Source organism: Strix aluco, chromosome Z, assembly GCF_031877795.1.
Source record: "Strix aluco isolate bStrAlu1 chromosome Z, bStrAlu1.hap1, whole genome shotgun sequence".
NCBI classification, from domain to species: Eukaryota; Metazoa; Chordata; class Aves; order Strigiformes; family Strigidae; genus Strix; species Strix aluco.
In genome coordinates this window covers 22501634-22516700 of record NC_133971.1, presented here as the reverse complement: position 1 = coordinate 22516700, position 15067 = coordinate 22501634, and the positions used below count along the sequence as shown (strand labels likewise).

At 43.3% G+C, this 15067-nt stretch overlaps 1 protein-coding gene across 5 annotated transcripts in view; it reads right to left on the bottom strand.

The window, feature by feature from the left end:
- Positions 1-1792: 1792 nt before the first annotated feature.
- Positions 1793-15067, bottom strand: part of LPAR1 (lysophosphatidic acid receptor 1) — an 81255-nt gene continuing 67980 nt past the window's right edge. For all 5 annotated transcript variants that reach the window (XM_074813172.1, XM_074813173.1, XM_074813171.1 and 2 more), the window contains one exon: positions 1793-7408. In XM_074813172.1, the coding sequence (XP_074669273.1) occupies positions 7107-7408 (302 nt within the window). In that variant the 3' untranslated portion in view covers positions 1793-7106. The remainder of the gene's footprint in view (positions 7409-15067) is intronic.

The window sequence follows — 15067 nt, the reverse complement described above, 5'->3', positions numbered from 1 at the left end:
CCCTCTGTAGACCCTTCCTGCCCTCAAGCAGACCAACACTCCCACCCAACTTGGTGTTGTCTGCAAACTTACTGAGAGTGCACTTGATCCAGATCATTGATACAGGTATTAAACAGAACTGGCCCCAGTACTGAGCCCTGGGGAACACCACTTGTGACTTGCTGCTGACTGGATTTAACTCCATTCCCACTTCATCCCCCAGGGAATTACAAAGAAACTGTATCTGTGGTGGAAAGCACCTGGTGTTTACCTTGCAGCTTTATTTAGAGATGCTTTAGACTACCTGGAGGAGGTGCAGAGAAAAGCAACACAAATGAGGAACTTCAAGGGCTTTTTGAAGGGTTGAGAAGAGTTTGGCAAGAGGTTGGGTATGCAACAAATAGAGGGGGGAGTGGCAGATCCATAACCACGTGAAGGCTAAGCAGTTAAGAAGAGGAAGACTTTAGACAAAAGTGGAAGAGGCTAATTTGCATCTGCTCCTGCTGGGACCAGCTCATCTGCAGCAGTCCTGTCCTCCCAGCCATGCCTGGCCTGGAGGGGCAGATCTCAAAAGGCACAGAGCAGGTTGTGGGGGTTGGCCCATGCGATGCGGGGGAGTGTGCTGCAGGGTCTGGGCATCATCATCCCAACTATGCTGGCTTTCCATGCTCCTGCTCTGCTTGCTGCCTACTGCACATTGATGCTGCGTCCTGTGTCGCTGCACGTGTTGTGTATTTAATATTAACGGATTGCCACATAAACAGTCTGACTTTGCCAGCAAATGGTGATCCAGGGCTTAAACCAAAAAATCCCAGAGGCATTGCACTGCGTTTTCATGAGGCGTGATTTATTTAGTAACTGTGTATTTTGGCTTTCTGCTCGTTATGTCCAGCAATCAAGCTCTATGGGGCTGCTTTACATCACACATGCCATGTCATGAAAAGCCCAGCACCAGGGTATTAGTCATGAATCACCAGGGTTTGGGGAAAGGAAAAAATAAAATTCTTCCCTTTTTATATTTTTGTCCTTAATAATGGCCGGAGTGATTAGTACTGTAATTTTACCTTAGGAGCACCACCTTTATCTTCTGCTATTTTGCTGAATCAGACATTTAGTTTCTCTCAGTATACAAGTGATTAGCTTCTCTAACAAAAGGCAGGGGGTTAATCAACCCTTTACCCAAGACCTCTTTTCTTCAAAGTGTGAAATAGGAATTAGCATAAAAATAGAGTCTTAAATCAGCTATGCTCAAACAGCATTGAAATAATACTTTTTTTTTTTTTTCCCCCCAGTTTTTCCTCCTGTGGCTTTGCAAATCTGTGTGTGGACACATTCATTTCTATATATAAGGCAACCAGCTTTGGTTTAGTCAATGTATGACCTTCTGTGGTTAAATCAAAACTGGGGACACATTCTAGTACAAACATTGTCTATGCATAGCAAAAAAGGAAAGGAAGGAAAAGGGAGAAGGGAGAGGGAGAAAGGAAAGAAGAGGGAGAGGGAAGAGAAGCAACAGGTTTGTTTTCTCTGTGCAGGAGAACTTTTCTATGAGGCAACAAGAGGAGGCCTGAGGTTAAAAGGCACAAATGTGGACTTGAAAGGAAGGAAGGTAGGCAAGTAGAAATCAGGAACAGATTATTAAGTGATATACATGAAATAATGCGTCCCTTCATTGTCCCTGGGTTTCAGCCCTATGTTATCTCCTGGAACAGACCAGCCCGTATCCTCCACACAGACATGCTTTTTGAATAATTCCCCTCCACATCCAAAATACCAGCTCTCCCAACAAAGGGTATTTCTTGCACACTCCAAATTACACATGCTAAATACTTTATTGTACTAGATACAACCTCTAAACATTTACAGTAAGTGCACTTAATAGCAAAATTGTTTGCCAAACCTCATTGGCTCTCTCCATACTTGTGAGTTATAAACATGGTTTTGTTTAAACAGAAAAACAAATTAACAGATTCCTGAGTCTCCCACATACACTTCTGGTTATCAAAAATTTATCACAGGCAAATAGCATTTCATGGAGGCTCTTGTTAAAATGCTGGCAGCTTATCAGCGGGTTGGATTTCCATATAGAAGACAGCAGTATAGTTTAATATCCTTGTTTGTTTGTTTATTTTTATATCAACCTCTTTTTTTTCTCCTTGATAGACATAGAAAACTGGAGCTGGGTGAATAACTTGTTGAAAATCCTCTAAGAGAAGAAAATGGGAGAAAGAAAAACATTTTCTTGAGAAGGCATGGCTGGACAGGTGTGAGAGTTATACTCTTTAAGCTCTATATCTATTGGAAGTGGCCTTCCAATCAAACGGTAAAGCCTGGGCAATTCGGCTGAACAAATGAGATTGCAGTTGCAAAGCCTCTCCATTCAGACATAAGTGTATGGCACAGACGGATTGCTAATGGCAAGAACTGATTGGAAAGGACAGGATAGGTAGGCTTGTAATTGCAAATTGCTCAACAGTAAAACCCTTAAGAGAATGAGAAAGGAAAAGCCTGTCTATTTGGGTTATGTTACTTCTGCAGCTGGTGGAGAAGAGCCAGTGTCCTAAGGCTGACTTCTGCCAGCTCCATCCCGTCTCATGGTCAGAGGGGACCCAAAGGAACAACAGGTACAATGGGGACAGGGTCATGCCGTGGTGTGGGGTGGGGACGGTGCACTAGAGAAATGCCTTTGCCAGATCTGCTTTGCATCACCTTGATTCACAATGATTGAAAGACAGGCTACGGGTGTTTGCAGTAAAGACTCTCTGCTGATGTACTCTTTAATCCTACCTGGGGAGAACAATCTGCTGGGTGGGCTTTTATCTCTTTCACAGAAAAAGCAGCATGTTTTTAGTCCGGGGACACCTACTGCAGTGAGAACAGACAGTGCCAGTGGTGGCAGCATCACAGAGAGGAACCCCCACTGGCTTTACAGTAGCTAAGCCTGGTATCTGGTAGCATACTTCTGGGGCAACACAGAGGTCAGTAGAAGCTATAAAGTCTGCTTCAGAAGCAGAGCCCACTTGAGTTTCCCATGACAGATTGTTCCTGGGACCCAGACTGGCCATGGCCAACCCCCACCTGGCCACCACAGAGACATACGCCTTGGAGTGACCTGCAAAGTTTCATCTCAGTGCAATGACATACTGGGAGAAATTTATGCTGACACTGAAACGTTACTTTGGAGGGGAAGCAGAATTAAGATACTGGACATAAAAATATGTCCCTTCCTCTTTGATACCTGTTACCCAGGCTTAGTTTGCACCACGAACATAGCATGCCTGCCCTTTCTTCTTCACCAAGTGGCATACAAGCAGCCTTCAATGCCAGCTTGTTCAAGCAGTGCCACAGCTGTGACTAGTTGGGAAAGGCAGAGTTAAAAAAACAGTGGTGGATCTTGAGGCAACTATTTAAGAAAAACCCCTTACTGGTGCACTACAGACAGACAGGTGTGTTTGGTTTTAGGAATCACTAAAAAAGCTCTAGATTGGTCTGCCCTTTCTCCTTGTGTCAGCTATCTGCCCAGCTTTGAGCACCCAGGTTAGCAGCCAGCCTGAAGCTACCAAGGGATCTCAGAGAACATGGAGCAAAAAAACGGGTTGACAAGAAATGCAATGTGTGTCAAACACAGAACGTATTTTCAACTTTTCATGTAAGTGCTGTGATTGACAGGTCTGTGGACCAATGGGTCTCCCAGCCTCTCTGTGATAGCAACAGAGAGTTAAAATTCTACTTAATAATCCTTCATTCAAAGGAAATCTTTTCAATTAGTTTTCAGACTTGTGCTGCCACTGAAAAAACAAAGTAGGAAAAACATTTTCTTTGACCTGCAAATGATTTCATCAACCATATTCCTTTTAATACACAACTCCCCACCACTACAATTGCTGAAACAAACACCATTACATTTGAACTTCAAGAGGATTTACTTGGACCAGAGGCAGCCAGCAACAGAAGAATTTTAATGACTGTGGGAGGATCGTTGGTATTTTAAGAAGTCTTCTAAAACCTTTTGAAGGATTTGAGATAAGTAAAAATAAGTGGAGCAATTTTTTTTCTCTAAGTACTTTGCACCACGTTTTCACATAGCAGAAGTGTGTTCTACAACTGCACAATGAAGCTGGAAAATCTGGACAGAGAAACAAAAGTTAAAAAAAATCTGAGACAAAACCAAGTGGCATGGGAACCACTCTGAAGAAGAGAGCAAATGAATCCTTCTATTCCAAGCTCTGGTTTTTATTCTCTTTGCTCACAGCAGATTTAATTTCATTAGCTTGCAAAGCAACACTCCATCCACAGATCAGATTTCTCAAGGATATAGGGAGATCATGTCAACAAAACAAAGCACTAATTAAATTTTTAAACAGCATCCACATGCTCAGTGATTTCGTCTAGTGGAATCACACAAGCAATGTTTGAATCCTGTTGCCATTGATCTAAAGCATTGCACTTCACCTATTAGAAGTAAAAGGCACCTGCTGCCAGAAGTGCTCCCGGATTAATCTACCCCACAACTGAAATTTAACTGCTATTAAGAGTTCAAAAGGTCCAGCTTCTTGAATTGTTGAGTGCCTCCTTGGAGAAGGGCTGATCGATGTACCTGGGTAGCAACTACTACCTGTTGCAACTACAATGAGCAAAACAAAGCCTCCTTGGGCATCTGTCTTCACAAGGGGCCTCTGGACCCACCCACGTGTCATAAATGATTGCACCCCTGGTTTAAAATTATTCACTCATGGCTTCTCCAAAACCACCACACTTTCAGCACTGTAAACCAGGATGATGTTATTTCTTAACATCATCCTCCCACCCTATCCAGGAGAGATTCAATAAAGAACATGTAAACAGCAGTAAAAAGGACATCTGAAAAGGGCAAGCCCCCCCCCAAAATAAAGTGTCCATGATGTCCTGCTTTTGTGGGGAAGTTGAGAACAGAAAAAAGCGCTCTCCCCCTGGATCCAGGGAAGAAAGCAACTCAGCACTCTTGAGAAAAGGAAATTGTTTTTCAGTCAGACGTCCCCTGTCTTTGGAGGCTCTGACCCTCTCCTTTCTTCCGTTTACCTGCACTAGTTCAAACATCATGCAGGCACTAAGAAAAATTTATGAGTGGCTTAGCAAGCAGATGCTTTTAAATGAAAAAGTTCACACAGCCTGTTTTTCTCCTTCTCAGTACAGTTATGTGGATAAAAAACAAATCAACCTTTACTTGCTCTCAAACACAGTCAGAAAAAAGAACTGTTTTGTCCAAAGCAAGTGCGACATTCAATACCTTGGTCAACTGGCCAATAATGTTGTGTCTATCCCCTCTGCCCACTCCATCTTCCACTGTGTCCACACAAATTTGGCTTGACAGTACAGGTGAATTTCAGTTTTATGGAAAGCAGTGGCAAAACTCTCACTTTATTCAGTGGAGACAGGTTTTGCTCACTTGCTGGTCTTCCCTCCCTCAGCAAGGAACTGCCTTTTCCAAGCAATTTTATGCTTGGAAGCATAAAATCCAAGCCTCTCTTCCATGCAAGAGATGCTAAAAACTCTGCTCTTTGCTGGGCTGATCCTTTCCCCTCCATTTCTTACCTGCCCAAATGGGAGAATATTGTGCCTGTGTTACATTCCAGTATGGTACATTGAAGGATACAGCTCTGATATATTTTTTTTTTTTGTTATAGAGGCAAATTACAATGAGGAAAATGGCCCCAGGAATTTACTGTTGATATATTTCACACTGTTAGGAGAACACACAGTTTCCCAGAGAAAGGTCCCAAGTTTTTTATCAGCAAGATCCCATTTTTGCTCACATTTAACCCTGTCCAGGAGTTTTGATTAATGTCACTGATTCTTGGTAAGTGAGATTCACACAAGTGGCATTTATCATTGAAACAGCCATATATGAAAAAAATCCATCTGTTAGCTTAGCTATTCATAACAATGTGCATGTGTGGCTATTACATGTAGCATGGTCCAGTCATTTGCAATAGACGACTACCTATGTTGTCTTGACTTTACAAAATAAAATTCTACCTTGGTTCTTAGTAGTCCACTGCTTTTGAAATGACTGATACATCATTGAAGAGATACCCTACAAATATTTCTTAGTCCAAAAATGCAGAAGGTGTTTTGTTTTCCATGACAAGAAAGGTTCCATAAAAATGTATACATTTTTTTCACATTAAAAATCCCTTTGCTTTCTGCCATGAACAAGAAAAGTATTCCAACACGATACTTATTTTTTAAAATCTACCAACCTGACCTTAGCCCTTTAAGAGCCTTAGGGACTTGTCCTGCTTTAAGAACTTGTCCATGAAAAGCTTGGGACCCCTCACATGTTACACATTTCATACTGCACTTCAAAGAAGAACATTAAATACCTTGTGACTAGAGTACTGTTTATTTCATAATCTAAACAAACACTGGAATACAGTCTATGCTTTTCTACTTTCCTGCAGACTTTACAATGAGCTTCTTTTTTTTTTTTTCATAATTAAAACAATCTGCATACACACAGAACATGCATGCTCTCTAACACCAGTAATGAAGGTAAGAAGAGTCAGTTTCCATCATCTTCCTGTTGCTTGTATTAGAAAAAAATACTTTTGTTTTTACTGTAGTTACGGCAGTGTGGCTAAGGATATGAAGACTAGAGCACAATTTTACTCCCTGCACAGAAAATGTTCATCACAAGCATGCTGATGGTGATAAATATTACATGTCTATTAAATGATAGGCATACTTTTATCCCCTTTACTCCCTTTTTAAAAAGACTAAGTGGCTACATGTAAATGCAGTGAAGCAGGTATAAGCTTAATTAATCAGAGTTGATTCAGACTGGCACCAAGATGCAGCGAAGTCCGACAAAGTCTCAGCGAGGCTCTCCATGGGCTATTGATGACCTCTGCCACAAGGCATCTGCCTCCTACTTTTTGAAAGTAGAAATCAAAGGCCTTGCAGCATGGCCAGTCTTCCGGATGGGGTGGACTGTGCCGGTGTGTTGGGCTCCCTGGAAAAGAAGCACTTGTAGTCCATTAGTGTTTGAGAAAACCTTGTGAGTGGGTTACCTTCCCCAGGGCTGTGCGTCCACCCCGCTCTGTGACATAGCCTGCTGCTCTTCGTCGGCCTCGTGACTGGTTGCGGTTTTACACCACTGAGTGGTCGTTGCTGTGGACGCCAGCCAAGATGGTGTGGTTGAGCGAGGATGCCGACCGGTCCGAGCCTTCGGTGGGGCCGTTGGCGCTCTCGCTGCGCTGGCAGCAGAGGATCTGCTTGAAGGTTGCGCTCATCTCCTTGTCCCGGTAGGAGTAGATGATGGGGTTCATGGCGGAGTTGAACTCTGCCAGGAGCAGGAAGAATTTTTCATAGGCCAGGACGTTGCACTGGGGACAGCAAACATCGAGGAGCAGCAAGACTAATCCTGGGGTCCAGCAGATTATGAAAGCACCTAAGAAGAGAAAGAGAGGACAAAACACAACAAAACTCACAAATACACTAATGCACCATTACTCGTCAAAACACTGTGAGAACCATACAACTAGAAGCGGCAACGGTTAATTTTCTCTCTCAAGAATATCTTTCCCACACTATTTCTTCACTGACCTGATGAGAGGGATGCCTTTCAAAGATCTTAAATGGTTATGGGCAGCACATCAAAAGAGCAAGTCATTCCCCCCCACACTCACCATCTGAAACTCTGCTTGGCAAATACATTTGCATTTAAAGTTGATAATGAGGAACATTTTTTCCCTTCAGCTAGAGACCTCTGACTAATCAATCTCTTGATCAGGAGAAACAATGCTGCAATTTACTTCTCAAACTAATAACAACAAAGAAAACCTTTCTGTGAGTGCTGTGACTGAAGCATCAGTAATAGAAAAAGAGTGTTGCAGGCAGCAATTCTCAAGAAAAAGAAAGCCTGGGTCTTGTTAATCCATTTCAGCCCCATTATGTAATGGAAAGTCCTAAACACACATCCTTCTTGCACTGAAATGCCGTCCTTCAACAGATCTACTTCTTTTCTTAGGGCTCCATTCAATAGAAATTCAGAGGCTCCTCAGGCTTCAATAGTGTAAATGCCAAAGAGCCTTACCCTGATTAAAATGCTTCCCCCTCCTTTCTCTGCTTTACAAAGCTCTGAGGAGAACAAAGCCCAGAACAAAATTCAGAGTTCAGTGCAGAAATGAAATCAAATGCCTTGCACTTTATTGGGAGTATTGAGTTAAACAAAGATGCTAGCTCCTTGCAAGGTTAAAAAGGTTTTAAATACAAGCACTGCTGGGGAAGCCCTTACACACCAATCATGTCAGAACAAAGATGGTGCTCCTGAGATTTTCCAGGCTGACATGCTTGACTGAGGTGGAAACCAAGGTCTTATCATCAGTGGGCAGGCTTAGTGCAGGCAGTAGCAATAAGGGCTTCCCAGTACTACCCCGTGAGTGCTGTTTTCAAACAGGTTCTCCTGTCACTGTGGTATTTATTTGCTAACATACTGCCCCTGTTTTTTCTGCAGCGATGCTCTCTGCAGGTCTAGCAGCTGACTATAGTCAGTTTCCACAGCGTGCAGACATTTTGCTGCGCCTGCCAAGGAAGTGCCTGCTATTTCCAGCTTGGGCAGTGGCGGCTGTAAACTGTGCAGACACCTTTCTGTTTGGATACCAAACCCACCTAGATCAAACAGAAGAACATTTTCCAAAGGGCTTTGCAAATATGCAGGGTGTGCCAGGCCACAGACACTGGTTGCCAACCAGGCAACCACACACAGGCTTCCTACGTACCAAAAAGTATCCCCAAACTGAGCTTGCTTGCAACATATGGTGCCACAGTGCCACTCAATGCCTATCACTTTGCCAACGAACACAGCTCACAACGGTACAGAAGCTGGGAGGCAAACTGCCAGCTGTCAGTGCAAAGCACCGATGTCTTTCACCAAATGACTTTGTTAGGGGCTGGCAGCAATTTAACAGCATAGGAATGAAACTCTCCCACGCCGAGGTGGCATCAAACACATGAATCCACTTCATAGCTTTTGTCTACAGCTCTTTCGGATTCCAGCAGTCCTAGAAAGGAGTACTTGAAACCCATGCAAAGGACTAAAGTCTTTTATCCCTTTCTTGTACCTTGTTCCCAGAAGAGTAGAAAACTGCATCTCTTTATTTGCAGGATTGTCAGCATTGATACAGAGACTGCACTCTGCATGGAGCAGCTCTGCTGAGCTGGTTTCTGCAGAAACCAAGACAATCTTTCAAATTCAACCACTCACTGCTGAAACTCTGCGTGTTGTGTTCAACCTCCTAGCTAATGAGGCAGTGGTGGACTTTGTTCCAGCTTGAGCATGTATTTTCTTCATTACAGGCTGCCTCGGGAGAACAACATCAGAGATGGGAACACTGCAAGTCATGGGATCTACAGTCAAGGACAAAAGATGATGACAGCATCCTCATCAGGCCTGTAGCAGAAAAGTCCAATATTGGAACAATGAAGCTGACAGGAAAGTTCTCCTGGAGTTGTTCAAAGTTGCAATTGAAAGCTTCCAATTTTCCAACAATTTTTTTGGTGCGTTTTTTTTTTTTCAATTCTGTCGTTGAGAAACGAAATACACCAAACAGAACATTCTGTTGCTATCACTTTTGGGTTTGTTAAAAGCAGTACGTTGGGGGAGGTAGGCATTTGCCTCTGAGAAAGCCCCAAAGTCTTTGACAAAAGTCCACATGCAGCCCACTGCACTGAACAGTGGTCTTAGGTGGAATTTCTGAGCCTCTCTGTGCTCTCAGTATCCCAGATAGATCCAATAACCTATATGCTGAGGCTTGACATGGTTGCACTCAAGAAAAAGTGGACTGTGGTTGAGCAAGCAACTAAATGCTCTGTGCAGCTCATGCCACACTGAAAAAAGATAAAAACAAAGGGTCGCCTTCCCACCCAGCTCTGGAAGAGAATGGAAGTCATTATTCTGCAGTGTCACCCTGCTGCTCATGCCAGGCCTGGAGCTGGGTCAGTGATGCACTGGCAGCCAGAGTATCAGAAGGAGATGAAATCCATGTTGCCCAGCTCCAGACCCGCCCGGGGTAATGCGGGCTTTCTGCTGCCCTGGCCCCCAGCTGCAGAGCAGGCCGACTTTCCAACCTGGTTCCTCCGCAGGCAGCAGTGGCAGCAGAGGAGCACGGAGCATCCAGGACCGCACCTTTGAGCAAACGAGGCTTCTGAACAGCTTCTGAACAGACAGCTCATTTGTTACTGGGAAGTAAAAGCTGTTGAAGCCAGCCCCATTCAGTCTAGGGTTTTGTTTTACTTTAGCCCCTGGGATTTTCCTAGCAAAACTTCCCACCATGCTAATGGCTCCTGCAGCTTATTAAGTTAAGTGCTTGCAAATGGTGACACAAACAATGTCTCCGGTTTTCTCACTTGTTATTTAACTGTCAGTGCCCTGGAAAATACTGGAAAACATCGCTCATAGTAAGGGCATGTTTGAGTTAGGTACAATGCAAGGAACATAAAAATGTCAGGCTCCTATTACTTTAGATTTAGGAAATATAATCTGTTAAACACTGAATTCTTTCCCTGGAAGAAAAAAAAAGCTTGAAGTTTATTTTTTCTACTTCTCACTTGGAATATTTGTCAAAGTAAAGTGATACTAAGCTAAAAGTGAGGTTAAATTCTTCCTTTTCCAGAAAGCTGTTGTTCATTGATTTCACCAAGAATGAAGACCTAAAAATATCACATCTAATAAAACAATGCGAACCAAAAGCTTCCTACTGCAATATACTGAAAAGCCTTAAGCATACACCAAAATCTTGATATATTTTTCTCCTCAGAAACAGAACTGAGAGCACAGTGTAATTTCCAGGTGCATCTTAACATTTTACAAACCCAGTCAAACCCACATTATAATGACATATAAAGCAGATCTATTGCATTCAGTGAATCAAATCTGCTCATCTTTGTGGTTATGTCATTGTCATGCCATGACACGGCATGTCAACATGCATGAATAAAATTGCAGATGGTTATGTCCTTGAGTGGCTGAAGAGCACTGTGTTTCCTGGACATATAGCACCTTGGCATTACACCTCCAACCCTGGCAGTCCTTAGAGGTGCTGGCATTGCACGAAGCTGACCGAGCTGTTCAATTGCAGCCGGAGGAACACCCCTATGGAGCATGGCCAAGGTCTGTCCTGCAGGTCTGGCAAGAGAGGTCTGGGTGAGGAGGAAATGCCCATCAGGCTGAGGGGTGAATGGCTAGCCATGAGACAGGAAAGCCCAAGGGAACTGGAGAAATGGCACTGCATCTTTTAAAAAGATTCAAGGAGGCAAGAGGGGAAGGGTCCCTATAAACTGAGGAGCATGTTTTACAGCAGGAAATCTGAGTTACAACAAAGCAGTCATGACACTAATCTCATTTGCTGTTGCTATGTGACACCTCTCACCCAGGGCTGAACCTCCAACTTCTTGTGCATAGTCTGTCTTGCTCTGCTGTGGCAGAAGTCCACTGGGGGCTTTCCAATGACCATTATATGACTACATCACATCTGTCTTGAACTCTTGCCTCGTGCACCAGTGCAGACTGTATTTCCATGGTAGTTGGATGCTTGCAAACTGCTAGGTAAGCATGGCATGGCCTCAAAGCAAGATCTGATTGCAAGAGAGTAAAAACGGTTGTGGGCAGTAGGCATGTCAACCATGACAAATCACACAAAAATGAGTGACTGAAAAAACAAAAGAGAAAACAACTCCAAAAACCAGAAGCAGAAAAGAAACAAGCTACATGAGAATAAACACCGATGAACTAGTCACTCTTACTAGAATACAAGACTGGATGGCTATTCATGAAACTTCTCAGGTTAGCAGGTGAAGCATTTCCTAAGAAGCACTTTTATTTTTTTCCTTTTGCCTTGGACAGTGTAAGTCTGCATTTATTCCATGAACATTTAGTTTTCTCTAACTCACAACAGCAAAATAAAAGAAGCACTTTTGCTCCTGCCAAGTCACACATCGCAGTCCCTTGGAGGCTTCAGTGGGATGTGGCTCTTGTCAGTGCACACCTATTCTGAAACACCCCTGTTCTCCTGCTTAACCATATTGCATCCCTTTCATATGCCTTCTTCCACCCATCTTTACTTTCCACCCTAACTTTACTGATCTCTGGCATGGGTGGGCTCACATCCACCCTGCAAATTCCTCATACGGAGAAGTCCATATGGAAGGGAAAAATATGGAAAGGGCCTCTTCTAGGGAGTGTGAGGAGAGAATGGGGAAAAAAAATCTCCTTGTGCTTGCAGTTTTGTTAAGATTACAGAAACAGGATAAGGCACTACCCTATGACAGACAGAAAAGACCCACTCCAGCTGAACTTCAGGGACATTTATGTTCTGCCGCTGTTGCCCACCTCCCCTTGTCCACCCACTGGCCTCTCCAAATCCCCTCCTGTTCTCAGAGTGGCACTTGTGATGGGCAGCTACACCACCTCTTCCACTGGGACACCAGTGACCAAGAGAGGAAAGGACATTGAGCATCACTGACAGTTACCAACAGGGAGAAAGGTCTTGCTGCACTTTCTGCAGGCTGAAAGCAATGCTATGGGGAGATGATTTGTTTTATTTAACAAAACCATAGCCAAAAAGGGCTACAGAAATGCCTGGCATTTTCCATGTCACAATACAATCCCACCCTCAGTAGGGAAATCCACTTGCTATGCTAGCTGAGGAGCAAGCTCTTCAGCTGCAACACAACTGCACTTCTTTATGCCCTAGCCATCTGTAAGCTCTATCAATAACACTCCTTATCACACTGAGTATTATCTTGTGCATAGCATGAATAGAGATAAGTACTGAATGAAATAGTGCTTATTTATAGCTATATATTGTTTTCCCCAGACACAAATATTAGAGAATGAAATCTAAAATGAATGCTGAATTCACATATATGCAAAAGATCCATGAAGATCATTTATCACATGGTAAACATACAGAGTGTAGGAGTAATTCTTCTAATTCTAGTCTGACATAATTTTCCCCAATTTTGCCACAACATTACTACACTATAGCTTATAGTTCTTGGTGGATGAAAACACAGTTGTTGCTGTTTTTTGTAGTTTCTGCTGAAAATAGTCAACACTGGGGAAGGTTTGCTTCCACGCATCAAATGTTTCCATGAAAAAATAAAATGTGACTTTGACATATGGACCAGATTAACAAATGTAGAATAATCCTATGCTGAATTTGGCAAATTCTGCAGAACTTCAGATATGAAAGGCTTGCCTCTCCATCCACAGACTCCAAAAGGCTTGGGGAGGATGACAGTGAGAGACAGTCCTTGAAAAATACCCCAGGCAGGGGAGAGCAGGATGCAGCGTGCTAGTAAGAATGGTCTTGTTGAAAAGGGTGATATCAAAACCCCTTCATTTATTTAAGGTGTCTTTATTTAAGGAAGCTGTATGAATGCTGAATGAGAGATTCATAGCATACTCCTGCAGTTTTTGATTGAGTGCAAAATGCTGTTTTCTCTGACATGTGTCTGGGAGACGTTGACACAATGGCTCCTTTGGGTTTCAAGCCAAACATTTCTCTGGTGGGACTGTGTGTGAAAGGGAGGGGGGATATCTCCAGCAGTGTAAAATAGGAAATGAGAAACAAAGCAAAGCTAAATAAAATCTACATTCATATTCATGCATGTACTTCTCATAAACTGATTTGGAGCAAGAGGACCCAAGCAAGTAAGAGAAAATAAACAACTAGGGGGCATATGGAAGGAACTGGGTGGTATAAGCTATAAGCTTGTCTTTCACAACACTACAAATGAGTCATCCCTGGGGTCCCCCATTCTAGTCTCCCATGAGCTGAACAGCTCTGAACATGCAGGTTATAGATAAAATCCTGACCCCAGCTTTTCCAAGTATCTGAACTCCACGTTACAAGCTGACAGGTTTGCCAGATTTTTCAGTCTGCCGCACCCACGGTTTGCAAAGGCATTTTTAAATATAAACTGTTTCTGCTAGTACTGCATCCATTCCCCGATTTCCTACCACAGCTATACGCACACACACACCCCAACCTCCTCATGAATCCTGTTCTGGGATTTTGAGCTGTTGAGTTTGGTTAGACTTTGCACAAAACAATGGCTGGAGAGTGTAGGAACACAGAAATCATGTCTTGCTCCAAAACGTATTTCCCCTTCCCAGCAGGAATACAGTGTGTTTCTGCTTAAAACATCTGCCTTCACCTTTGAACTCCTGTGCACAGAATTTATGGCTATCTTTGTCAACAAATCACCTCCTCTCTGAGGAACCTATATGCTTCCCTCTTAAACTACGTATCCCGTTTAAAATATGCTAATGACTTAATATGAAACTTCCTTAGGGCTCTGCCTGTGCTCTAGCTGGGCTGGGAGGACCAGCAAACCTTACCCACAAAGAGTGAAGTTTCAGTGTATGTTAGCATCACCTCATTCTGGGCCCTAGTATTTAGTATTTCACCTGTGTCTGTTCATCCCTTTAATCCTCATCAATTTCTTTTTTTCAGGAAAAATAAAGTAAAAAACTCTTCCTAAACGGACATACAATCTTGACCACAGCTGATACTCCTACCGGCATACAGACTCCTTTACTACGGGCTGGCCTCTGCTCTCCCTGTTGTCTTCCAATGCTCACATCACCACATTGCTCCTGACAATTTATCATTTAAATACTCACTCTCACAAATTCCTTGGTGAAATCTTTAGGTCAAAGCCCTCCTTTTAAACCAAACACATTTCTGCATCTACCCCTGCTGGATGTAGGGCCAACAGAAGATACACTTGACCCACCGTGGCATTTCACAAGGTGCTGACAACAACCATTAGCCAACAACATCACTGCCACTACTAGCTGCACCACCACTGTCTCTGAGCATGGAGATGCTCAGACAAAAAACGCCTGTGGTCGGTGGGGCAGCATCTACAGCCATTATGCCCTTCTGTCTGTCGTGGTGGCCGACACCTTTGGTTTTCTCTTCCTGCTGCAGTTTGCAAGCCCAGACCAGAGGTAATGAAGAGGAGGTTTCCCTCAGTAGGACTCATAAATGGCAACCGTGGGAGTCCTCGTGAGCTCGCTCTCGTCTGCATTTTGCGATCA